Here is a 26103-nt window from a genome sequence, read left to right as displayed (position 1 = left end):
TGTAAAGAATAGGATTAGTCACCACACCCTTTCTGGTGGCCAGAAATTTTTTTGTTTCCTTACATCCACTTAATCATGGGAAACACTAAATTTGATATTCTGTAAGGTTGCTTGTTACGGCTAGCTGTCTCAGGACACCATCCAGATCTCTCAGACTGATGGGCAAAATTAGTTTGGTTGAAAGAGATAATGTCAATCCCTTTATGCAGAACCTTCCTATCATTTATCTAGAGAAACAGGGGTGGAGGGTAGTTGTCAGAATGACAATGATTGTCTGTATTTAACTTAGAAGAGAGCGTGTTTTGTAAATGCGAATACTGGTTGAAACCGTCTAGGATGTGCTGGTCACAATTTCAAAGATCTAGAAGTCACTTTCTCATTATATGTTTCATTTAGAAGTCACTTTCATCATCTCTGAGAACTGTCGATGTGAGAAGGAATTATAATGATAAGGTACTGATATTGTAGTTTTGGCTGAGGGGGCCAGTGAGTGAAGTCCTGAAGAACTTGGGTTTGAATTTTATCCCTGCCTCTTAGAAGTTGTAAGCTTTCTCTAAAATGATTTCCTCTTCTGCTAAATAGAAATAATAATAGCACCCCTCCCAGGCATTTTGTGAAACAGAGTAAACCACCAAAAGTGATAAGCATAATGTCCAGCACGTAATAAATTCAATAATGGTAGTTGATATTATTGCCAATAGTATGTACAATTACACTCTCTTAGGGGAATACTACTCAGAATTCCCTAAGCTACTCTAAAACTGCCCTAAATTTGTTATGATATGTGTTTATATACAAATATATATAATTTATATATAGGAAGTATATATACATATACACACACACATATATATATAGGAATATATATATATATATATAAAAGAATATATATGGCCCATATATATATAAGAATATATATATATAGGAATATATATATATATATGTATATATATATAGGAATATATATATAGGAATATATATATATATAAAAGAATATATATGGCCCATATATATATAAGAATATATATATATATAGGAATATATATATAGGAATATATATATATATAGGAATGTATATATAGTAATATATAATTCCTATATTCCTATATTCCTATAATTCCTATATTCCTATATATATATAAGAATATATATGGCCCATATATATATAGGAATATATATATAGGAATATATATATAGGAATATATAATTCCTATATTCCTCTGCCCCTCCCCTGCTTGTGCTCTCTCTCTCTCTCTCTCAAAAGAAAAAGTAAATAAACATTAAAAAAAGTTGTGGGATTATTCATATTTCATGATTGGCTACATCAAGTAGCCAGTGGTCAGTTATCCCTACAAAAAAGGAGATACAGAAAGCTTGGGCTACAGCATTACACCAAATTATTTAACATCACTGTATAGGAAACTAAACAACTTTGAACTTCGTTTTCTTCAATAATAAAATGTAATACATCTGTCATTCTTAAAATTAAAAAAAAAAAGTCCTGTGAACTGATAAGAATTTCACTGGTCCAATTTTCTGGTCTCCTTTCATTTCCTCTTCCTACCCTTGGATCAATATACTCATAAACTCTGGAAGCCCAAATCGTCAGCACCAAGATGAGGTGAAACAAAGACCAGGAAAGAGCACAAACAGTGCATGAACTCAGAAGTTGTCCCTGGGTAATTAGGAAATGGAAATGAGCTTATCCAAAGGATCCCATTCTGGTTTTCTCTCTTTACACTGTTTGACAAAATGCAGACCTTTTCCCACTAATGAGACTATGAGACTTTGCTATGATTGAAGCTGATATTAGCTATCATAATACCTTGAAGTTCCATTCCTGGCTAGACTTTCTCTAAACCTCCTTGTTAGCATATCAGACTGTTTCCTCCAAGACCTATGTAAATCAGGAACAGGTGTTGTGTGCATTTACAATTCAAAGGCCAAAACTTGTTTCATTTCAGTGGATTTTAAGAGGAAAAAAGTAGGAGCATGTTTTAAGGATCCATCCAATAAACATTTCTTTAGCACAGACTGTTCCAGACACTGTGCTAGGAGCTGAGGTGAGAGTTGACAAACAACCATAGCTCTGACTTCAGGGAGCACAGGGGGCAATGAAGTGATGTGCTAAAAACACACTACTGCACAGAACAATAGAGCTTATAAAATGGGATATGATATGAGCTTCTTTCTAATTTAAAGGAAAATCCTTAGAGGAGTAATTAAAAATAGTGTGTGTGTGTGTGTGTGTGTGTGTGTGTGTTTCTTTATTGGACCTACTGTATTTTTTCAGTAAAGAAACATATATGTATATGTGTGTATGTATGTGTGTGTTGTGTATTTCTATATATAAGTATGTGTATATATGTCTGTGGTCTTTATGTGTGTATGTGTGTGTATATATATGTATGCGTGTATGTGTGTGTATATATATTTATGCATGTATGTGTGTGTGTGTGTGTATATATGTATGCATGTATGTGTGTGTGTGTGTGTATATGATTTCCAATAAAGGAAAACCATATAAAACAAAAGAAATAAAAACCTTCAATATTTTAATTCTATGAGAGTGAAATAGAAAGAAGCCATCGTATCCCATTCTTCTTTCTCATCTATATTTTTAAATTAAAAAGAGAAACTCAGAGTACTGTTTTTCTGTCAGTTTAGGGAAGAATAATTGAATTTCAAATATCTTTTTCTGCCTGTCTTAAAAGCAGATTTACTCATGAGAAAATAACCGGTCAAATTAAAAAATGAAAGAGAAAAGAAATTAGTCAAAACTTCAAGGGGATGAGGTTAACTTTTCTTTATTAGCCCCATGCCCCATCTTGATTAATTGACTTTTTATTTTCCCTGGTTAAAAAACTTCTCTGATTATCAGATATGGACTCATTGTCCTCATTTAATATCATTATTGCCATCTTCCCAGGAGGGAATATAGTGTGTTTTCTGGACGAAGAAGAAAACAGAAAAGGAGCCCCACTTTGTCCTCACCCTCATTTATGCTCACTTTTAAGAGTCCCTCTGCTTGACCATCTTCAGCTTGTAAATCCAGATTCTGATACAGATGGGAGAAGGTGTGGAGAGTTTTCACTTGTGTGAGATGGCTACACAGCCCGATCAGATCATGCTCCAGGTGGCCGGTACATGGTAGTTAAAAAACAAGTGTTGTTGAAGGAGTGGCTTTGTGCGACCATTTCTGTGTCATAAAATTCAAGTACAAAAAAACTGCAAAGGATTTCATTATCATTTACACAGCTCAACCAGGAAGAGTGGAGGCCAGTTGTGTTTACCGACAATAATCCTAAAGGAAATGGACACATCGAGTCTGGAGAGAATTAAAGAATCAAATTCATTAATAACATAAAATTCTGCCAGTTTTGGGTTATTCCCAAGTGTATCTGGGCAAAAAGAAATATTTATGGTCATTATCCCTGGTTCCACAACACTCTCCTGGGATATACTATTCAGAATTTCCCTAAACACCTCTAAAACTTGCCTAGTTTTCTGTATGTGTCTATATACACACATATTGTATAAAATTTATATTACATATACAGGAAATCTATATATCTAAATTGAAGGGAAGGACTTTAGATTATTTGGTAAAGAAGACAAATGAGGCACTGCAGCTGATAAAGCCTGAAATTAAGAAACTGGTGGCTTATTCACATTTTGTGAACCTAATCAAGTTCACAAAAAAAGTACATATAGCTTACATTTAAGAGCAACCAGTCAGTTTCCCTATGTCTGGATCATAGTCCTGCCACTTAATAACTATGCCACCTTCCCAACAGCCTTTAATTCCACTGATTTTCAGTTTTTTCTACCCTGTCTCACAGAATTACCACGAGGGTTAAATGAGCTAATACATAAAAAGCATTTAGAACTCTGCCTGAGAAAAACTAAGCATTTAATGAATGTTAGCTGTTTTTATTTTAATGTGCTTACTTTATAAATTGCTTTTCACCCACAAACCAAGAACTTTTAAAAAATGTATATGTGAAAAAAAACGTGAAAAATTGTGGTAACGATTATCCATATTCATAGATTCAGAAAAGATGATGGCTAATAAATCCTTTTCAAGACATTATAATAATACAGACCATTTTCACATATATTGACAATATCTAGAATTTTCAAGAAAGTACTGGAGTTTACATTTGACATTAATTCCCATCTTTTTAAAATATGATGCATTGAATTATTCAGCATTGAAAAAAAATAATTTGCTGCTATTTACTGTATTATGAATTTTATCCTTAATGTTTCCCCATGATCTCATTACCTTGATAACAAACAAATCGAATTTTTAAAAGTCAGACTACCATATGTTTTCTTCTAAGTATACCTGCCTAGAGAAATAGCCATGAATTCTAAAGTAGCTACCAAGGCTTGTTATTATCTTGAAAGTGCTCACATTCATTCTTCTGATGTCATCATTAAAAAAAAAAAAAAAATTCAGGCTCCTGGGTAGCTCATTCGGTTAAGCATCTGACTTGGGCTCAGGTCATGATCTCATGGTTCGTGAGTTCAAGCCCTACATTGCTTCAGGTTCTCTGTTCCTCTCTCTCTGCCTGTAACCCGCTGGCTCTCACTCTCTTCCCTCTTTCCCTCTCTCTCTCTCTCTCAAAAATAAATAAAAACATTTTAAAAAACCAAAAACATAAGATATAAAGACACATAGCCTACCAAAGTTATTTTGAAGTTTTATTGGAAAATATTTCAAACTGAAAATTATAGACAATAACAAATACCTCTGTTTTTGATATTCGGTTCTATCAAATTTTAATATTCTGCTATATAGGCTCCAAATTTTTTTATTAAAAAACATTTTGTATGTGCCCTCTGAAACCCTCTGAAACCATTCCTCTGTCCACCTGAGAAAACTAAATAGAATTTAATACCTATAATTCCCAAGCTGACTTATGATATTAATATATTTTTATTATATATACATGTATACATAGTTTACTGTATTAGCTCACATGATTTTAATTTTAAATCATAATAACTTACTTTAGTTATCCTTCTGCAAATTTTTTGCTTAACTTTTTTCTAGATGTATCTGTCTTGATATATGGAGGTGTATTTTATTCATTTTAACTGCTGCTATTTTACTGAATGAATATGTTGTATATATCATATTATTAATATGCTGTTAGAAATAATGTTACGGTGAATGTTCTTGAACACATTCCTTGTGCACAGGTGAGGAGAACACATTCCCTGTGCACAGGAGAATTTCTCTAGATAGAAGTGGAATAAGTCAAAGTAGAATTTGCCGGGGGTTTGGGTACATAAACTTCACCAGTTTCATCTAAAATCCATCTAAATTCAGGTAAAAAGTATGTATCAATTTATACTATCTATAATACATGACAATTCCTGTGTTTTCAAATCATTGCATTTACACTTCCCCAAAATTATTTGCAATTTATCTTGAATAAAAATATTGTCAAATCCAGCTTTTATTTTTGTACAGATGAGTTGGTTAGAAGAGAGAAGGTCGATGCTTTATTTCTTAATTTGGATTCAGTTCACCGTGGCTGAAATAGGAGGCCCTGGGAAACATGAGTTCAGTGGTTCTCATCCTTGGATGCACATTAGTTTTACCCAGAAGATTTTAAAAATTTTGATAGTCAAGCGTCACCCCAGACCTATTAGATGAGGACTCTTCGGAGGTGCCAGGCAAGGAGATATGGGTGCATGGCCGGTTGCCCTCTTTGCAGCCTTAGAACTCGGATTCCTAGCTAATCCCAGTATGCAGTCAATGTTGTGAATTACTGCCCCTGCACATCCTGGTAAGAAAGAGAAAAAAGCCAGAGACAGAAGAAAGACATTCTGAAGGTGGGATGCACTGGAGCTTGATTCTCAACAGCTCTGTCTAAAATGGATAGGGTAGATTGTGCCTGCGAAACAGTAAGAGGCATTCCAGGAAGTGGAGCGCATGAGACCAGGAACTAGCAAGAGTTAGTCTGCCCATAGCTGGGAACACACACCACCAAACCCAGGGTGAGGATCCAGTCCTTTTAGAAAAGCCACCTCGTAAAGTCAAGGCACATGAAAGAACTCCAGACGAGTATGTTGGTTTTCAGGACTCTGGTGCCCATCAGCACTGAAGTGTTATCTAGGACCTGAGATCGAAGGCTAGGCAGAAAATTCAGGAAAAAAGCAGTGAAGATTAGATAAAGGCCTTCTCTGTGGGGTAACATTGGCTAATAGCAACAATGATCGTTCATTCCCATCAGTTGATTGATGTCAAGTATAGATGTTACCATATAGTTCATGTAATTATCTCTTGGGAAAGATTTCCTAAATTACAGTATAGCTGGAACACCTAAAGCTTTTCTTTAAAAAACTACTTCAGGGCAAATAAAACCAAAGGCATCCAACATGTTCTTAAATTGTCATTTTTTATTCAATTTAAAATAAGGCTTAAGATGGTAAGATGAGGAGATGATTGCATAATGATTTAACACAAAGTATCATCTTAAAATGTCTGCACGACCTTCCTGTTTACTATGAAGTCATCAGTTAAGGTGAATAATCAATGTAACTTTTTTTTCTTTTTTTTTTTTTTTTTTTTTTTTTTTTTTTTTTTTTGGCTTCTAATTCAGTGCTGAGTACAAGAGGAGGACTAAATATGTTCAAAAAAGTCTTAATCCTGAATGGAATCAAACAGTAATTTATAAAAGTATCTCCATGGAACAGGTATGCAATGATTATTTTCTGTGACAGATTTAGGCTAATATAAGAATAGCAATGGCAAAAGTATTAAAAGATTGTAGTCTATCAATTTTGTCACACGGACAAGAAGAAATAAGTAAAATATATATGAGAAAGGTAGCCAGTGAAAGGAAATGGGTACAGTTCAAAGATCCCATGAATGTAAACGTGGGCATTTTGACAAAACAGCCAAAAAATAAGCAAAGACATAAGACCAGTGGAACATTTTCCACCAATTATTTCAAAATTTAAATAGTTCAACAGACTAGGCCATATTTGTCATATCTTGAGGGAAACTATTTTTCCAACTGGCTGTACATTTTTTTAAAATTTGGCCAATCTCAGGGGCACATGGGTTTCTCAGTTGGTTAGGTGTCCAACTTCTGCTCAGGTCATGATCTCATGGTCCATGAGTTCAAGCCCTGCGTTAGGCTCTGTGCTGATAGCTCAGAGCCTGGAGGCCCCTTCGGATTCTGTGTCTCCCTCTCTCTCTAGCCCTCCCCCATTCATACTCGGTCTCTGTCTTGAAAATAAATAAACATTAATTTTTTTTTTTTAATTTGGCCAATCTCTTTTCTTTTTTTTCCAGTTTTATTGAGATATAATTGATGTAATACATTGTATACGGTAATGTTAGACACCATAACGATTTGATATGTATATTACAAAAGTAATACTTGGCTATATTTGACTTTCATAAACAATACAAAGAAAAGATTTTAGTGTATATAAATATATTATTGATAGGCGTCTGTGTGGCATAGTCAATTAAGCATCTGACTCTTGACCTTGGCTCAGGTATTAAACTCACTTTTGTGCATTTGAGCCCGGCATTGGGCTCTGTGCTAATAGCACAGAGCCTGCTTGGGATTCTGTCTGTCCTCTCTGCCCTTCCCCGACTTGTGTGTGTGCGCTCTCTCTCTCTCTCTCTCTCTCTCTCAAAATAAGTAAATAAAATTTAAAAAATGTATTATTGTACCAGACAACATTTTAGGAATTCTCTGTCTTCTCTAAATTGAGGCCTCGTAAGTCTGACATTGTGAAGCTGAACTGTACAGACCAAGACATACAGATGATTAGCCTCAAGATTATAAAGGAGGTTTAGGATTTGTCCTCTGGAAGATTTCTGATGTGATTGTGAAGTTGAAGCTAGGTATAAATTGTAATCTGGGTTCTTGAATTTAAAAGAAGTTAAATTTACCTGCAGAAATAAGGCAATGCTACTTATGTCTTTCGATGATTTATTAAAACCAAAAAACTCTAATCCAAATATTTTATCTAAATTACCTAGACAGTTTTGCAACCTATGAATTCCATGTATTTAAAGAGCATTTATGGATTCTGCTTTTAATTTTTAAAATCTGAGGGGAGTGTTATAATAACAGGAAATGAGTAAAACTTTGAGGTCTCTTACATGCAAACACTAGGTTTGACTGTAAAACCATTGGTATTTCACATACTATTTAATATAAACCCACATTTTTAGATAAATTTGAAGTCCTTTTATACACTTCAAGGAAGTGAAAGTAAATGAATCTATAATAGAGTGTGATGAAAATTTATGATGAGGAATGGGGTTAATGACATTTTGATTTAAACTGTAGCTCAAGAAGAAAACACTGGAGGTGACCGTCTGGGATTATGATAGATTTTCTTCCAATGACTTTCTTGGTGAGGTGAGCATCTGATTTCCTTTTCCTTATTCGCTTTCATTATGAACCACCAATTAGAGCTTGATGCAAGCGTATTTCTTAAGTTTATAAGATAACCATTTTGGTTAAAGCCGTTCGGTGGATAGAATGCATTTCCTGATTCATCCTTTTCAATTGATGAATAGTAACTTGAGAAATGGTCTTCACTTTACCATTTGATGTACTTTATAAATAATTTGCAAGATGAACTAGTAATTGTTTTCATAGGAGATATATAATCATGCTGTGAATCCAAATGATTATGTTAAAATTTTGAGATAAACTTTATAAAATGAGCTAGATTTTTAAATTGCATTTTCAGGTTATTGAGTCGCTATTCCTCACTGAATGTATCATTGACTTTATGTGACATTTTACATTCTTATTTCTTTGAAGTATCCCGTGAAAACTCTCAAAATATTTTACAAGGCAAAACTAGAAGTAGGAGAAGACAATAAAAAGGAATTTTATGTAAATTCACATGAAATCTAACCTCATTAATGAACTCTGGCACAGTGGTCAGATTCTGCATTTTTGGTTTGTTTTTGTTTTCATCTATCATTTTTCCAAAAAAATATATTTTATTTAGTGATCTTTGCTAAAACAGAAATTGTGAATTAATGTTAAAAAATAAGCCATAAGAGACTCTTGAGTACAGAGAACAAACTGAGGGTTGATGGGGGGTGAGGGAGAGGGGAAAGTGGGTGATGAGCATTGAGGAGGGTACCTGTTGGGATGAGCCCTGGGTGTTGTATGGAAACCAATCTGACAATAAATTACATTAAAAAAATAAAGAAAAATAAACCATCTCTTAAAAAAATAACACCTAGACAATATGATGTCCCTTCCCAGAAATCATAGAAAACTGTTATGTAGTCTAGGTGATGTGAGACCTTGTTTGGTTCCTAGACTGTATTTCTCTTTCCCATCAAAACTAGACCATTTGACCTTTAATTGCAGTCTCATGCTAGTACAGCCACTGGGAATAGTCTTGACCTTCGGACAGTTCTAGGATGCACTGTTATATCTGACTTAATGTCCCATTTCAGAAAACTGATTTATTGTTGTTTTTAAAATTGATTGTTCACATGAATTTAGAGCATATATCCATTGTGTTGGTTCTCATTATTTTATGTCTCATCAAATCTGAAATGCCAGCAACTCTAAAATGCACTATTACTTACAAATCACTAAGAAATAAAAAAATGCTGGGAAGTCTGGGTGGTTCATTCGCTTAGGAGTCTGACTTGAGCTCAGGTCATGATTTCACAGTTCATGGATTCGAGCCCCGTGTCCAACTCAAGTCCCGCATCTGGCTCTGTGCTGACAGCTCAGAGCCTGGAGCCTGCTTAGGTTTCTGTTTCCCTCTCTCTCTACCCCTCCCCCCGCTTCTGCGTTGTCTCTCTCTGTCTCTCACAAATGAATAAATGTTAAAAAAAAAAAAATAAAGAAAAAAAATGCTGCCAGTTAAAACATGACACAGTGCTTTCTCACCGTTAAGTTGTTAGTCATTCCCCTATTTCAAAGATAAACTAAAGTATGTTTTAAAAATACAGGGAATAAGTTAGTAATTTGCAAATCACCCATTCTTTTTTATTTTGTCCCTCTCATAATTAAAACCAATCTTTAAAAATGATATCCAAGTTAGAAAAACAAAAGATCCAAATTTAGTACTAGAATGTGTTCATTTCACAAAAGAAAGTTTTCTTTCATGAAGAATTGCAAGTCTACCTTTTTACATCATCTCCAAAATAATTAATAGTCTGAGATTTTATACAGTTCCATTTAACCAAGTGTTTATTAGACATCTATGATGCGCAGGGCATTGTTCCCAATGTCATGCGTAAAGAAACATGAGGAAGACAGCCTGGTCGTCCTCAACGTCATACTGTATCTTATATCCATGAATAAATTTCAGGTCACAGAAGAGAGTAATGAGTGAATTATATCAACCTCATTGACTTCCTGCATTGTTTTTCAGGTACTGATTGATTTATCTAGCACATCTCACCTCGATAACACTCCTAGATGGTATTCTCTCAAAGAACAGACTGAAAGCCTCGATCATGGCAAGTCTCATTCCAGTCAGGGCAGCCAGCAGCCTCCAAAGCCATCTGTCATCAAAAGCAGAAGCCATGGTATCTTCCCTGACCCATCCAAGGGTAGGAGACATTTCAAGTAGAAAAAGCTTTTGTCTCCTTGTTCACTTAGTAACTTCTAAATACGAATGCCTGTAGATGTAATTTATTTTGAAATGTTGGATTCTGTTGGAAAGTATGTAATATAATGTCATGCAAAGAGTGATTGATATGGAATAAGGAGTAAAGGGCGTTAGTCTCAGATCAGCCCATAATTAGGTTTACTACTTGGCAATCTTCACCTAATTCTGGTTTTGAAGCAGGATAATGGAGGAGTTTGGGCTATATGAGCTGTTGGGTTATTTCCAGCTCTCAGTTTCCATGATACTAGGATTTTATAAAATGTGTTGGGTTATTCCATAAAGAAAAATAAAAATCCTCAACAGTTCATTGACAAGACATACTCATTATTACCGTTGATGCAGATGTCTTCTAATTGTTTAAACCCCTATTTTTTCATAGGTATTTTCTTATTCACATATTATCTATATGTAAGCTATACATAATTTTGCATCCTGATTTTTACTTGTCATATCAAGAACATTTTCCCCATGTCATCACAACAATTGGTATGTTGAAATTTACTTAAACCTTTCCTAAATGTTGGCATCAAGCTAATTCTATGATTTTTTTTAAAACTCTGATTATTATTTTTTTTGAAATAATAATGTTATACATCGGTTTGGGCAATACACACAGAATTCCGATTTGAATGAGATTTTCCTTTGAGAGGTTTATTGCCAATTATCCTACGACACATTAATCTTCATCATAAACCGAGTTACTACCTGTATGAGATAACCATGTAGTATCTTTCCTAGATATATTGAACTATGTACAAGTATCAACTATAACTTTTTATACTGGACCTGAGTCTTGCTCCCTTCTCTTCTCAGAAAGTACATCACATTGAAAAGTGGTTCTTTGCACATTAGAAAGGAATGGGTCCCAATTGCATGTGTTCTAGGAGATGGAAAACCACGAGGCCAAGTAGGACACTGAGTTGATCTGATAAACCACAGACTCCCATGCGTGCTACAGATATGACTTATGACTGAGCTTTATAGATCATTTATGGATTCCACTTCCAGAACAACTCTGCCCTGATTAACGGTCTAGAAGATCATTAGTATAAAGACTTCTCTCCCTCTGACTGCCATAGTCAATGTGGAATCTATAGTCCACATTCTCTAAAATCACCCGAGACATGATTCTACAGTCCCCACACTTGATGTGTCCTATAGTGACTCACGCCCCTTCGTCCAGGAATTCACCGCATTTTTACTTAAAACTGCTCTGTGGTAGTGTCAGCCTATCGTCTCCTGCCTGGTCCCTACCTGAATCGGCAGTTGCTTGCTAAAAGGATAAGTTACCATAATTCATTTACGTGAGGATAGTCAGATGTATTTCCTCTTCTCACACTTCTCTCTTCTTCTCAACATTATCATCCTCTTGACTCCCCTCCCCCACACGGCTTCCCAAATGTTTGATCACATTGCCGAGTAGGGAGCAGTCGCATAAGTAAGCCCAACAGGCAGCGGCATTAACATAAATCTTAGACAGTTGCAAATGACGTGAGGCCGGGCTCGATGGGAGGAATGCTGGAGCCACGTTAACTCCTGTTTCACCCTTTTGTAACCAGACATGCAGGTTCCCACCATTGAGAAATCCCACAGTAGTCCTGGTAGCTCGAAATCCTCCTCCGAAGGTCACCTCCGCTCTCACGGACCGTCTCGCAGCCAGAGCAAAACCAGCGTCACCCAGACCCACCTGGAAGATGCAGGGGCTGCCATAGCCGCTGCCGAAGCCGCAGTGCAACAGCTCCGCCTGCAACCAAGTAAAAGACGCAAATAAATTCCTCAGCATGGCAGCTTAATGTTCATCTGTTGCCTTCCTTCCCTGCTGTCCTTCCCTGTCTGCTTTCTGTGTTTTGGCACACCCCGCTCACTCCGTTCTCTGTCCCTTTGTCTGTGTAAGGACAGTACCGATACATATATATGCTCTCTCTCTTATTTAAATTTTTTTTTCTTTTATTTATTGACGTGGACCGCAATAAAACTGGCTGTTTCCCCTTTGTCTCCACCATCCATCCAACCTGGCTCATAGTACTTGGTAGCTGTGTCCGTGATGTTTGCAGACAACGCAATGTTGTGTGTCCTTTGTGTGTGCACTTTAGATATCCTTTCGAGTACAGGAATTATAAGCACACGTGACTGCCAGTTTTCCAGGCATTACACCAAAAAAGCACACACCCAAGCAGTTAGAGCAGATTGGAAGTGAGATTCTCTGAAAACATTCCAAAATTGGGGGCAGAAGAGTAATACCACCAGCAGGCAAATTCTCGAACCTGGAGGGGGAAAAGGCACTTAAAGCTTAAATACCTTAATGAATTATGCACGTGAAGTATTGTAGCTTTCCATGTGGGATACTTGCTAATCGTTTGAACAAAAAAAAAAAAAAATCTGTGAAGAAAATCATGTCTCATATTTCCAAAAAATTACACAATATTAATATATGTATAAACATATGTGATGAGGCAGTGTGACCTCCTTAAGGAACACACTGGGGTCCATTTCGTTGGATCACACTTTGCGTATGATAACAGCGAATTTATTGGTTACTTTTTTCCTAACCATTGGGGATCCTAGGACAGTCAACATATCAATTAAAGAATAACAATCCACCCATCTTAACTGCTGTATTTTCATTTAATTTATGAAAATGTAGTCAACTGATATTTCAAAACTTAGTAAGAACAGAGATTTTACAAATGGAGGTGCACTGTTCCTTCCAAGAGACATCAGCCAGACAATGGACATAGACTGATGTTATCCCCACGTCCCAAAGTCTTCATTTCCAAAGAAACAGCCAGTTTTAACCCCTTTAGTGCTATGCATGTGGTGTCATTTTGGCATTTGAAAACCCACCTTATTTAAAGAGAGCAAAAGTTCACTTCTGTTTGCATGAGTAACATTTAAGCTGGTTCCATCTGAGGATACATACTCTGGGTTTCCATTTCACCCACACTGCCACAGCAGCACATAAAAGCGGTCAGTCTAATCATGCCAGGAAGCAGCACAGACACAGCATAGCAGGAATCCTCCCCATTCAAAGAACTCAGTCTGATAATCTGCCTCCACCAGCCAATGGCAACCAAGACCAAAGCCAGCTAGCCCTCAGGAAGGTGATGTCTGATGGACCAGTCAAGCCAGAAGGAGGTGAGCAGAAAGGCGCTATTCAAAGCACACAGCGAGAACATCCCCCAAATTTAAAGCCTTCCTCTTTTAATTTTTAGACATTGTCTGATAAAATATGTTTATCCCCTTTTTAATGTGCTTTTGTGGGCATGGCATTTCAGGACTTCCTCGTCGCTGTGTAAGTCCCAAAATCAGTCCCATGATATATTGACTACGGTGATTTGTATTTTTCTATGCACTGGGCATCTTTTGACTTCTGTTGGGAAATAGATTAACAATATTCATATTGCAGAATGGAATGCATGCTACTAACCTAATCTGTTCAAGCATGACTATAAATATGTTGCATTGTGATAAAAGTTTAAACTGCTCAAAATTCGAACTAGCATACCAGTTGGAATGTAGATCAGTGTCTGTTGCATATTATTTCAAGTGTAACTTTTTAAACATTCAGTGGATTTTGGAAATTCTTAGAGGAAAGTAAGGGAAAAATTGTTAATGCACTAATTCACCTTTACATGGTGAAAGTTCTCTCTTGATCCTACAAACAGAGATTTTCCACTCATGTTTCCATAGTTGTTAAGTGTATCAGATGTGTTGGGCATGTGAATATCCAAGTGCCTGTGTAATAAATAAAGTATCTTTATTTCATTCATAAACTACTGGGTTCTGAGCCATTGTTATATGATGCAGCTTAAAATGAGTGTGTCAGTTTTTGCTTTCTCATTTGATTCCTTGCGATAGAGTATTTATAGTTCTTGTTCCATTGCTAGTGAGATCTCTAATGATAGACCATGTGGGGAGCAGAACAAAGTTTTATGTCTGAAACATTATTAGCTAGATGGAAAATTACTGCCAAATAAGCATCAAGCGTACATAAACATGTGAGTAAGTGATAGGGGCTGGGCTGCTCATGTCTGCTATGTCTTGCTCGAACATCTGATCTACTCTGCGGTCTTCCCAGGTTTCTGTTTGGAGGAAGACAAATCCCATGAGCCCTCGCTCTGGGGGGGTGGGTGTATGTAAACTTGATTCCATAGCTGTATTCAGAAAGGAAAGCAAGTTTGCATCCATCCCTAACTTGACCCCAGCATTCCTGCAGTTTTTCCCAAGAAAGAGTGCTACTGAAAGTGACAAAAATCAAATGAGGGTGATTATAAAATTGTCTTTGAATTTAGTTCAAAAACATTGATAAAATGAAGGGTTTTTTTTAATAGGATACTAGTGCCCCGTTATGTCCCTTCTAGCCCTAAAGTACTTGATTTTATGATTCTCTACTTGTCACCAAATTAAAATCAAGCCTTATACTTTCCTATTGCATTTCTCTTTATTCTCTGAAAACCAAAATTTATAATAGGTTCTTGTTCCAATGAATCAGATATTTCGGGACAGTGGAAAGTACCTGTGGCATAAAACATAGTGATGTTTTCTAAATTAGCCTGGTGATTATCACCTCTGCACGGTTACCCTTTTCTACTTAGCTTACCAGTACTTTCCAAAAGTACTTAAAATCCCACCTGTGACTTTTTCTTCCATCAGATAAGTTCAGTGGATTTCTTAATGTTACTCATTTTCTTACTTCAAATAGTCCATAATGATAAAGGTCACAGTAGTCAAATGCTTCCCTTATTTCACACTCTATTTTTAATGATCATGATATAAGTATTGCTATAGAATATTTTGTCTGAGTTTTTTCTAGATATGGTTAAAATCTATAGCAAAATGCTTTTAGTTCCCTTTATTTGAATAATGCTGTAACAGATATTCATATACATTTAAGGTGCCGTGACTGAATACTGAAGTCATTCTGTACTGAAATAATCAAGATAACATGCCGTGGTGAACATTTCTTGTTTAATTTTGTATTAGCAGACGATAAAGAAAGTGTCTATTTTGTGAAACATAATTATTTCCCTGCTACCGTAAATGCACCAATAATATAATTCAGCCATGCATTTTGCCAAACAACTAGTGGTAAACATGCTATCGGATCAAATTACATAAAATGCTGTGCCATTAGTTGAAAGCTTAGAAAAACTGGTCTGAGATGTAAACGTACGAAGAGCCAACGAGTTCCTATTCTCTAACCGCATACATAAGTATTATTAATTTTAAGTGTTCAGATAAAAGCCTTCCATTTCAAACCTCACAATGGAGTCCATATAGTCCCATCTGCTTTCTGATAATCCTGCCCTTCATTTGAATAGTTCTTCACATTATACCAAGTATGTTGTCAGCCATCTTCTCGTTTGATCACACCTAGTAGATGAGGTCTTCACTGAAGATAACCTTATCCCTTTCTTCTGAGTGAGCAATCAGAGAGATGGCTAGGATCACGGGTAGAATACACACCCAGAAATTCCTAGAATTGGCAACCTGACCCTTGCTACGAGGCCTAAACCTTTGCTTTTTTAATACTTTGTCTCCTTTGAAATCAAACTCTTCTTTCAATAAAAACAATTGTCATTTACATATATGTTATTTATTGTTCCACTTCTTACAAACGATTAGAGTTTGCTAGAAATGATGGCAGAGTACAATTTAGACGTCCTGTACCTACATGACCCTCTTTTCTGAAGGCTGAGAGTAAAGCTGCCACAAACAAGGAAATAAAACCCTGTCATGCATAAGCCCAGTGTGGCAATAAGCAGAGTCTGTAAGGCTCTGTGTACATCTGTAATCGTTTCTATCAAGGGTGACAAAATCGTCCCTAAAGAGCCGTTCAAATATATGTGTGTGTATGTGTATGTGTATATATATATATATATATATATATATATATATATATATATATGTGTATGTATATTTTGTGAGCCTCTCAGCAGATTTTTGCTTGGAGTAGCATAAAATATGGGTCAAGAAAGAATTATGGAGTGAGCCAGAGAGAACTTTCTCCCTCCGGGGTTTAGGTGCACGCTGGGAAACCTGAAGGGAAAGATTAGACAGATTGCGCCAGATAATCCTGATGCCTAAACAACTCTTTTGTGTTTAGAAATCCCTGCAAATGTTTTTTTTTTCCAAGCCAGTTGGTTTGGCTGAACACAAACTGTGCCATTTCAGAAGGTGGGAGCAACCAAAGAGCAGAGTTTTAGAAAACAGTTTTCTCTAAACCATGCTCAAACTAAAACAAATGGAAGCATTCCTTAAACCTTAAACATGAACTTAGTTGACCCCAAATATATCACATTTTAAGTGCATTTTGAAATTTCTGAGCTATTTTTGCTTGCCACTAAGATTTTAGGTGAGTTGTAACTTTAGAACCAGTACTACAGGCTGAGGAGAAATGTCCCTCCACCCCGGGCAATGAGTTAAGGGCCACTGGAATGGGTTGGAGAGGTTAGGGAAGCAGATGAACCATGGAGTAAATTGTGCAAGGGAATTAAGATTAAGCATTCGTAAGTGTGGCCGAGTTCTAGGAGAATAGCCTGAAACCTACTTCCACAGACCTCACTGCTGGAAACTCCGCTTTCAGTCAGGCTCACTTTCAGCAGCTGTCAAAGAAGAGTTTCATATCTGCACGTTGCCGTGGTGAACTCTTTCTAAGTCATCACTCTGTGGGAGGTGCTCTCTTGGGCAAGTGGCAGGGGGTGGCTGGGCTGGGAAGCTGGGTGGGCACTGGGAGTAGAAGGGATTGTTGGTTACAGAAGGTGGTAGCTAATCAGTGTCCCATTCTCTTCTGACTGGAGGTTGATGGTTCCTTTTGGTCAGAAAGAATTTAGCATTCTCTGTTTCTGGGAAGGACAGGGTCCAAAAAGAAGTCAAGGAGAAATCAGAAGAGAAATCAAAGTGAGTTCATTGGGAAGTGAAGTCTTCATTCACGTATGTAAGAGGTTAATAAAAACAGATTTGCATTCCTCATTTCAATGTGTTCATGTAAAAAAGCTGAAATACAACTTTGGGTAGTTTACAATGGAAACAAAATTGAAACTGTAATGATGTGAACACAGCAAACATCCAACAAAATCTGAGGGGATCAAATTGTATAATTTCAGCTTTCAAAGTTCTGTGCTTATTTCTCTGGGGGTGAGGGTTTTCCTTGTTGTCTGTAAAGATCGAAATGCTCTTCTAAAGTTTTGTTTTATTTAAGAGATGCCAGATTTTCATAGAATGATTGATGATGCATTTTCAACTCTTTCAGTAGTTATTTGACATTTATTGCCAGAAATCTCTCTGCTATACATGCAAAGTCACAGAGAGTAAATGTATAGCCCTGACCATGAGACACGGTCTCTTGGTTATGGATATTTATTCACAAAGATGAATCTGCTGATCTACCATCACTGGGTACTTTTGTTCTTTTCCAGTAATTGCTATGGGTCTGCGCTGAGCCATCCACATGTCTGGTTCACACTGGGGATTTATATGTCCATTTCATCTGCCATGAATTCCAAGACCAAATGGCCCATCTAGGTATCAAACTTAATTTCAGTACTGCTGCACCTTAGTCAAATGATATAGCTCTGGGCCTATATAATTGGATGTGACTAATAATACATGATCTAATTGTAACATGCCACAGTCCCTTAAATGCTACTTATGACACATCTTTAACAAAGTTAAACTTAATTTTTTAAATGCAAACTACTTAGGCTTGAAGAAATTATTTTCAAAAAGTTAATTTATCAAATTACCACCAGGGAGCAGGACCCTGAGGAAATGAGACAGGCAAGTAAATGCTGATGGAGGAAAGAAATGAGAAGCATGAAGCATGAGAAGGCTGATGGGGACACAGTGCGGGACCTTGGACAGAGGGTACAATATGAGCATGGGGCTGGGGGTGTTATCACCTGGGTAGGAGGGATCATGGAACCACGGGAAATGCCACCTAAGGAGAGGCAGAGGAATGCCAAAGCACCATCTGGCTACGTGACAGTCTTGCCTAAATCCAGATACCTATCCATGAATTACTTGGTTTTTTCCACTTTTCATCTGCATGTATTACATTATCTAAAACCATGATCTTTCACCCATTCTCCATTGTGCAAGATAATTGGGAAGTGGGGGGGTGGAATTAGTGAATGGGATAGGATGAAAGGAATGTGTACTGAGCCAGACTCTCGAAATACCCTCTTTTCTTTTTATTTCATTGCTGTGTTGAATATGTAAATATACAATTAATCCTTGAGGAGCCAAAAGAAATACTTACTGATTTTAAATGAAAACATACTGTATCAGAAATGCAGAATTTTGATTGGGGTGTTGAGTCGTTTAGATATGTGAATAGGATTAATGTAGATAACCATAGCTTTATACCTCGGTGTATTTTAAGATACTGAAAGGCAAAGATTTCTGTAAAGATACTGAAGGATAAAAATTAATTAAATTAGTAACTTGAACAGTATCTCATCAAAATATTGATATTACAAATCAAACAAAAACATAAATGTTTAAGAAGAAAATACTTAGTAAAGTCAGGAGCACAGGACCCTTTTTAAAAAAAACATAAGAAAAACATTGGGTTATAATTTCTGCCATATTTATTCTTTTTTTTTTTTTTAATGTTTATTTCAGAGAGAGAGAGAAGACAGGGTAGGGGCCAATAGAGAGGGGAACAGAGGATCCAAAGCCAGCTCTGTGCTGACAGCAGAGAGCCTGATGCTGGCTTGAGCTCGCAAATCATGAGATTATGACCTGAGCCAAAGTCGGATGCTGAACCGACTGAGCCCCTCTGCTATATTTATTCTTGAAAGAGCACAGGAACAAAATCCACTTTTCCTCATGTACGTATTTCAAACTCAAAACCACATTATTTGAAGTTCTATAGGTCACATTATAATTTTATCCAACTCTTTATATAAAATGAATTTGGAATCTATACAAAGAGGTATAAAAAGTGGGTATATATATATATATATATATATATATATATATATATATTTGAAACTTTTTTTCTCTATGTATCTATTACATACTTTTAGTTTGTTGTAGGGCATTCTCACTACTGAGGACATTTCATAAAGTAAATAGCTATTGAATCATTCTTTTGGCTTCATCCAACTATCGACGTACCAGAAAATTAAAGACTTCATTTAGAGAAAACGTTTTTTGGAAGAATGTGCATAATTTTATGCCTGCAAAATATCATTTTTATTGTAGGTCTCTGCATACCATAAAGGTTTCTTTTTAGACAAAAATGTAACAGACAAGCATCATTTTTTGATAGCTATAGTTTTTAATTCATTCCTACTCTGTACAGTTGTGAAGTTCTGGATTGAACAAGTTCCAAAGCTAGAGAGGATAAAAAGAATAAATCTTCTTAGGAAAGGCTCACTCTCCTAAAGGCTTGGTATTTCTCAGTAGAAGCATAAAATAAAAAGTGAAAGTTACCGTAGAATAATTGCCATGTGCATAGTGGTTTAAGATGACTGTCAAAAATAGCTGATGCTAATTGGGTTCTTCTCGTTTTCATGGTTTGTACTTCATGTTTCTTATGGCAGATCTAGACCAGTGATTTCGCCATGTGTGTCCTAGGGGCACTTTCAGGGGGTTACAAGGTCAAATACAAGAATATTAAATGTTATTTGTCTTTTTCCCTCTCATTCTTTCTCATGTAACTGTGGGGTTTTCCTGCATTTACATGAGGTATGACGACATCATGGTTTTGAAGGCTAATAGAATATGTGCCTGTCTACTGTTTCTTTTAAAGTTTTCTTTATTTTGAATATGATAAATATTGATAGATATAATTCACATAAAATGAAGTTCTTTGAGAACTTAAATATTTTTTAAGAATGTAAAAGCACTCTTGGGATCAAAACGTTTAAGAGCCACTGATCTATCCCTATGCAGAATCATAATTTTTCCAGGAGCCAAAGATAGTGGGTGACTGGAGTTTTCTTCTAAAAGAGAATTATCATATTTGTCTCTGAATTTTCTATGCTTTATATCTCTTATACTTCAGAATCCCTTCTTTCCTTTGTCACTTATGTTAATTTATAATTAAGATTAACATATGACAATTTTTCATTTTATATTTACACTATTTTATTGAGCTTGATTTCGGTTAAATTATGAATGTATATCCATATTTGTTACTTCCTACTTTCAAAATTTGCTGGTAAGTTGCCTTTAATCAAGCTGTTGCTAACCTAAGTTAGAGTCAGAGGGAGTATTACACAGGTAGATTAAATTTTATTTGCATCCTTATCTCAAACAAAAAGTTTATTGGAACAATTGTTTATAAATTGTTTCCTTTTATCTTCTTTTGTATCATCTATATTACTGGTCTTATATAGTTCAAATTAATTTTGTTGGTGTCAGAAAAACTGAAGATTATCAATTTTGATTCAAATTTGACACAAATTTGAGAAAAAAATTGAGTTCTTTATCTCTTAACCTATTTCTTGATTCTTAATTTTCAAGGATTTAATGTGTTTTTAAATAATTAAAGTTAAAAAAGAATTCTGAAAATATTTTTCATTTGTAGAAAATATTAATTGAGTTATATATATATTACATCATTTATGCACACTCATATATATTTTTTTAAATGAATGTTATGTTCCAGAACCTCTCCAAAGTGTTAGTGATACTACAGTGAACAAAACAGATGAAAATAACTATCCCAGGAAATACCCCATTCCTAGTAATATTTATTGAATAACCAACTAGATATCTCGGAAGAATTATGAAGAATGAAAAAAGCATGAGTTTGGCTCAAATGAGATTGAAAAAGAAAAAAATGCATAGTCATTGACTTAAGTTTATATTCAACCAAACATCCTTATATTTAGAAACATCTGGAACTATAATTAATTACATTTTTATTTGTCCTGGCCCTCATTCTCACTAATAATCTTTACATTCTGCTGGGATATAGCTAACTGTAGGGAGGAAAGAAAGTATTTGAAAATGATCTATTTGGAGAAGGTAGAGAGAAGGTAATGAAATTAACTAGAGAGGTTAGTTCCCATAGGACTAGATATGCATTGATCAAATAATTCTCCAAACTCCTCTTTATTCTATGGCTTATTGACTACATTTGAATGATATACAAAACAATAGTGTTTGTTTGTTGTAACGTTAGTCATATAAATCAGACTGCTTTAGGCAAAAGTTTTATATAAATCAAACTATTTGGATTCCATATAAAGATGATATTCTTGTTATCTAAGTATTCATGATCTAAGTTATCAATTTGAGGATTATGTAAGAACATTTTCAAAACTAATTATTTTTCAATTACTTTCCACTCAAACAATCCTGCATGTTTTGCAAGCCAACTGTGAGAGAGAGAATATTGGCGTTTCAAAGCAGAATTAAATGGATATTGAAAAATTAAGAGTTGCTCTTGAGAACTTAATTCAGATCTTGAATCTTTCCCAAATATAATTCTCCTTTCCAAATATGATTTTTTAAAGACAAAAAACATAACAATTATGTTAGCATATTTTAGCGCAAAACCAAAACTTGGTACTTAATAATTTCTTTGTCGGTTCCATCTCTACGGACACAGCTAGAATTATAGCCTAAATTTATTACAGGTCAAGTAATTTTTAAAATTTTCATTTATGATATCTTGATTGAACATTTTTCCATTATTTACTAAGATATTTTGGTCCCCACTTAAATTGTACTTATTTTAAATATTAAAAAGTTGATGTTAATTTAATGTATTTATTTTAAATATTAAACAGTTAAATATTTTATTTCTTCTAAAACTAGTTCTGAACCAAAAACCTTATAAAAGGAAGACACACTTAAAAGGCAACATTCTAGCAAAAATACAAAAGCTATAGCATACTAAGCCATCACATATATTTATGTAAGAAAAAAAATCCTATGATGTTATTAGCTGAGCTCTACTCTCATTTCCAAACACCTGTTATATTGAAGTTACATACTATACTTCTGTTTCCAGAAGTAATCATTAATCCTATTAATGCTAGAGAATGAATGATTAGTAAGTATGGAAAACACCTGCAAATTACTGATAGCATTAGCTAAAAACAGACTGAATTGATTATATTGAAATGTCTTGGAAATCCAGTCATAAGGCCAATATGGGTGGAGAAGGAAGAGGGCAAACATGACTAAGCTTTACTATCTTTCCTGGGACACAGTAGATAAGAGGCATCGCATATCCTTCCTCTCTGAAAGAAGATACTAAGTGAATATGGACTATCTTAAGGGACAGACTGTGATTTTTTTTTTAAGGAAAACATTCCATTTTTCATGGTTTGTTATATATCAGTAATCTGTCATTTTAAAGAAATGACCCATAGAAGTCTGAGTTATCCATTTTCAGCACTTTCGTTTGTAAGAACTTGTAACTTGGATATATGTGGAAGCTCCTACAAATAGCTGCATTGAAACTACCTATCCCATTTGGGGTGGGGGCTGGGTTCTTTAGAATTTTTCCAAATCAGATAATGAATATACTGAGGTAACATTAAAAATATTAAATTTCTAAACTCCTTGTACGCTGCCACATGTCATCTTAATACTCCTAATCTGTCAGAGGGAACATAAAAAATGTGACTGGACCTAATTCAAGGGAAAACCTAACAAATAATGCTGGTAACAATGAACTTAAAACCTGACCTTTTCAGGTTCACATGCAAAGCAAAGCAACGAATGAGATAAAACTGCAAAATCTCATTAGTAAAAATAACAATCAGAAAAACAACAGCAATAATAATAGAGAAATAGAGCAAAAGATAGGCAGTGGGGAGAGAGTAGAAAAGGTCACCAAAGTAATGTCCCGCCAAGGTAAAGCTAGCAAAAGTGCACTATATGCACTCTAAATACGTCAGTTCCGTCATTAAACTGCGGGAAAAAACAAAATAACTATTGACTGTGTTCTCTTAACTCCACACATCCTATAGACTATATCTATGAAGATAATATTAATACTGTGTCAACCAAGTAATTTGGGAAATTCTAGACTACCATTAGAAATGATTCCTAAAATATTTGGATATAACTGTGAGTTGGACCAAGGACATAAAACCAGTGACAGAACATCACAGGCAGCAAGGCCATCTACTGCATCCCAAGCACTGACCCTGAGGTAGGCAGAGAGCTCACAATCTCAGCCTGAGACAATTGAATATGATAGAAAAGTGGATTAGCCCTTTTTAGTTTTTACTCTCTTTCTCTCATTAATTAGTGTGTGACGTGGAACAAATCAATCTTTTCAGGGCTTAGGTTTTCTAAAGGCGCAATGATGGTTCTGGAGGGGGCTATCTCTAGAGTCCTTACCAGCTTTTTAATTTCCTTGGGTCCACAATTATATAAAGTCAAGGCTACAATTCTGATCCACGGATTGTGAGCGCAGTGCTGCCATCGTGTGGTAGGTACAGTGATAGTTCTGCATTTTTAGGTATAGTTGGGGGGTGGGGGGGGACCAACCGAGCAAACTAATTGAAGACAGATGTGCAGTCAAAAAAACACTACCAGGTTTAATTAAGGTTAGCCACAGTGGAGTAATAAAACAAAATGATGTCTAACCATCTAGCATCTGAAGAAAATGAAGAGGTCAAAAAATAATTTAAAACAGATTGAACTGCCTCACAGAAGATAAAATATGTTTAGTTGAAATGCCCCCTCAATAACTGAATAGCAGAAATGATTTAAAACTCTAGGATTTATTCCTCTAGGGTACGGGAACCTTCTCACAGGGGTGGGCTTATTCCATCATCTGTTTATGTGGTACATTCTTTCTCCTTGTTGGTACTTGATAGTGAAATTTGGAGTTTAAAAAGACAGTAGACACAAAAATGTAGGCTCCAGATATCCATTTTATTATTAAATAAATCTCAGTTCCTCTGTAAAATAAACATCTCTCATGTGTAAGACACAGGCACATAATATAGTCAAGCATAATAGGTCCATGCTCTCTGACACGCTGATTAAAAGAGAAGAAGAAAGCAAAGGTAGAATGTTTTCATATTGTTCATTTTGAAATCATAAAACTATGGAAAGTCATATTTGTTTTCATATTCTAAAATATTATTTAAAAATGGCATTGGTTTAAAATATATTTATATTTAAATAGAAACCAGAATTCTCCAGCTGTCTGTACATCGAGATTTAGTAGAACCAGCCCAAGTACTAATGTCTGTGATAACACCCTCTGGTGGTTCCCACTCTAAATACATTGATAAAATAGCCGTGTTCTGTTATGAACTCTTTCTTTGAAATTCACCAAACTACGTGCTCCCGTGTTTAGAATCTTATCATTAAATATTTCTTTCAATGAAGCCACTTTTGGAAGGATTGGGGAAACAAACATCTAGTTGAGTGATTGTGTTTTTCTATATACAGCACGATAGATTAATTTGCATCTCTGTTTTTAAAGCTACAAAAAAAATTGCATTGCCCAAAATTTCCTTGACAAAACATGAAGGAAAAAATCCTCCCACATCAAGCGGTGCGGTTCATAAGAGATTTATGATTTGCATAGAGCACACAGCTGGATAAAAAGTAAAATATCTACTAAATCATTCAGATGGTTGTTATGTAGTTAAGGGAAAGAATTATTAATTTTTTCATTCTTTCATTAAATGTTGCCTCAGCATAGTTCCAGGATAAGCTTTTAAGAAGGCTACCATGGACAAAACACAGGCTCGGCCTCCAACATCCTGAAAGTAACAAATACAGCCAAAGATAGAAAGTGGTAATTGCCAATAACAGACCTGTGGTCTTGTGCTTTGTGAGTATGGATATAGAAGAGTTCGCTTCTGGTTGGGAAGATGAGGAAAATATATGGAGCAGCTGCAATCTGAGCTGGGCCTTTGCTGACAAGTATAATTTAGGTATGAGAAAGTGACGGGCAGAGAAAAGCATAACAAACAAAGAGAAAGGGCCCAGCTACAGCTCAGGAGGAAAAAAAAAAAATTCAAACCAAAGGGAGCCAGAGTGTGTGGTCTAAGTGGGCTTCCAGGAAAAGCATACAAAGGAGAACGATGGGAGATACATTAGGAAAGAAGCAGATGATAAAGGACTTTGAGAGGCCAACTAAAGAATGTGACTAAAATCATGAGATTTCTTGAAATCACAGAAGCTCTAGCCTCTGATATTAAATCGTAAAAGCACTTTATTCATCAAAATGTTTCAGGTAATGCAGGTTTAGCTCAGTGTAACAGAATTGATATATTTTTATTTGGAGACTGTTTTGAGAGAAAGAAATCAGTAAATATACTCACTGTTTTCAAGCATCCGATAAGGAACTATTAAAATACTTGGATTCTTAGTACCCGTTGATCAAAACGTCTGCATTTCTGTATGGTTGACTGCAATTTATGCTCTGTAGATAGAGCCCAGTATAAAGCAGAGATCTCTTCTACATTTTTCATTGAGTTCATTTTTAGAAACTACCAAATGTCAGACTCTCTGTACCCTACA

The 26103-nt window shown here is 35.5% G+C and overlaps 1 protein-coding gene across 6 annotated transcripts in view; it reads left to right on the top strand.

Annotated features, from left to right (window-relative positions):
• The window catches only part of PCLO (piccolo presynaptic cytomatrix protein), a 419978-nt gene that overhangs the window by 338609 nt on the left and 55266 nt on the right, over positions 1-26103 (top strand). For 3 of the 6 annotated variants that reach the window (XM_045494642.1, XM_045494638.1, XM_045494636.1), the window contains 5 exons: positions 6621-6714; positions 8334-8405; positions 10402-10582; positions 12201-12395; positions 13594-13776. In XM_045494642.1, coding sequence (XP_045350598.1) covers positions 6621-6714; positions 8334-8405; positions 10402-10582; positions 12201-12395; positions 13594-13776 — 725 coding nt within the window. The remainder of the gene's footprint in view (positions 1-6620; positions 6715-8333; positions 8406-10401; positions 10583-12200; positions 12396-13593; positions 13777-26103) is intronic. The other 3 variants (XM_045494640.1, XM_045494637.1, XM_045494641.1) reach the window with 3 other exon arrangements.

Source organism: Leopardus geoffroyi, chromosome A2 (genome assembly GCF_018350155.1).
Source record: "Leopardus geoffroyi isolate Oge1 chromosome A2, O.geoffroyi_Oge1_pat1.0, whole genome shotgun sequence".
Classification (NCBI taxonomy): Eukaryota; Metazoa; Chordata; class Mammalia; order Carnivora; family Felidae; genus Leopardus; species Leopardus geoffroyi.
The sequence above is the reverse complement of the archived record's forward strand: the minus strand, read 5'-3'. Positions and strand labels throughout refer to the sequence as shown.